This window comes from Cebus imitator, unplaced genomic scaffold (genome assembly GCF_001604975.1).
Source record: "Cebus imitator isolate Cc_AM_T3 unplaced genomic scaffold, Cebus_imitator-1.0 Scaffold863, whole genome shotgun sequence".
In the NCBI taxonomy this organism is placed as follows: domain Eukaryota; kingdom Metazoa; phylum Chordata; class Mammalia; order Primates; family Cebidae; genus Cebus; species Cebus imitator.
The window spans coordinates 25,949-27,927 of NW_016108178.1; the positions used below are offsets into that span (position 1 = coordinate 25,949).

Sequence of the window (1,979 nt, forward strand, 5' to 3'; positions counted from 1 at the left end):
GACACCTCACACTTAACAACTAATACCAACAAGATGCTTCAAGTTTACTGGTCAGGTGTCTCCAACAAGTCAGACAAGTGGTACAGCCTGCAAATGAACCCCATTATCCATTCTCCCCAACTTCCTCGGGTTTCAATGCACACATACCCACTCCAATGACTTCATTTCTGCCTCCCCGGCAGGCAAGGCACCACAATATTAAATAGAAGTTGTGTGTACAGCCTGAAAGAAATTTCCTCAAAGCAGGAGGGCATACCCTTTTCCCATGTCCTCCTATTGCTGGCTACAGTGAAGATGTGCATAAAGCAACAGTTCTGGAACATAAGAAAGAAGCTGAGGCTGGAAGAACCTCGGGGCAAAGATCAAGGAATCATCAGACCAGCCCTGGACTGCTTTTCTGTGAAGCAAGGACAAGCAAACTTTTTCTTCACAAGCCTGACGGTAAATATTTTCACCTCTGCAGACTGATACAGTCTCTATCACAACCACTCAATTTTTACTGACAGCTTTTTTCTTCTTTAGACTTTTAAAGGGCAATTTCCCTAGATAGTGATTAATGAAATAAAGGATAAGAATAACTTATATAGATATATAAGTCTTCAAAACAATTACATGAATTAACACAGTCACCAAGAATAGATGTTTTGCCACTACCCTAAAAAGAAAAGGTATTATCATCTTTTAAAAATTCACTGGCCAGGCAGAGTGGCTCAAGCCTGTAATCCCAGCACTTTGGGAGGCCGAGGTGGGTGGATTACCCAAAGTCAAGAGTTAAGAGACCAGCCTGGCCAACACAGTGAAACCCCAGATCTACTAAAAATACAAAAAAAAAAAAAAAATTCATAACTTAGGCCAGGCACAGTGGCTCACGCTTGTAATCTCAGCACTTTGGGAGGCCAAGATGGGTGGATCACCTGAGGTTGGGAGTTCCAGATCAGCCTCACCAACCTGCAGACACCCCATCTCTACTAAAAGCAAAAAATTAGCCGAGCTTGGTGGCACATGCCTGTAATACCAGCCACTCAGGAGGCTGAAGCAGGAGAATCACTTGAACCTGGATGGCAGATGTTGTGGTGAGCCAACATTGCACCACTGCACTCCAGCCTGGGCGACAAGAGCAAAACTCTGCCTCAAAAAATAAAAAAAATTCGTAACTCAGTAAGTATGCGCTCCTCATTTGATCTGGCTTTGCTCTGATGCCTAGTAAACTGTAACACATACAGTGCCAGTCAATGACTAACTGGTGACTGAGAGATGGCTTAAAAAAAATTTAAGACTTCCTGAATTTTGGTACCCATTTTAAAAACTGACAGTGAAGCAAAAAACCAAAAGAGCGACTAGCAAATTACTGAGCTTACCAGTTCACTGGCAAGAATTAGAGCTCCTGAGAGATAATCTTCTATATCCAGATGAAATCCTTTCTCCCGATCTGGCTCAACTAAAGAACACATGAAAATAAACTCACGCTGTGAATGCAATTTAAGCCTCAGAATATAAAAATACACACATAATTTCTCCCAAATTAAGTGAAGGATGAATCTTTTAAAAACTGGCTTTTTAATATATTCACACCCTCAACAACTAAACTGCACTGTGAATTTTTTGAGCTCTTAAGCAAAATTTAATTCAGTCTTTCCTCAAAAAGTAGTATTATCAAAATGCTGTCAATTGGCGTCAGAGAATATACCTCTTGTTAGAAAGTGCGTGATGGCTGGGTGCGGTGGCTCACGCCTGTAATCCCAACACTTTGGGAGGCCGAGGTGGGTGGATCACAAGGTCAAGAGATCGAGACCATCCTGGTCAACATGGTGAAACCCTGTCTCTACTAAAAATACAAAAAATCAGCTGGGCATGGTGGTGTGTGCCTGTAATCCCAGCTACTCAGGAGGTTGAGGCAGGAGAATTGCCTGAACCCAGGTGGCAGAGGCTGCGGTGAGCAGAGATCGTGCCATTGTACTCCAGCCTGGGTAAGGAGAGCG

General features: G+C 43.0%; 1 protein-coding gene across 1 annotated transcript in view; it reads right to left on the bottom strand.

The window, feature by feature from the left end:
* Positions 1-216: 216 nt before the first annotated feature.
* Positions 217-1,979, bottom strand: part of LOC108297963 (translin-like) — a 6,596-nt gene continuing 4,833 nt past the window's right edge. The window contains exons 3-4 of the mRNA XM_017520683.2: positions 1,359-1,438; positions 217-397 (exon numbers count right to left, since the gene is read on the bottom strand). Coding sequence (XP_017376172.2) covers positions 374-397; positions 1,359-1,438 — 104 coding nt within the window. The 3' untranslated portion in view covers positions 217-373. The remainder of the gene's footprint in view (positions 398-1,358; positions 1,439-1,979) is intronic.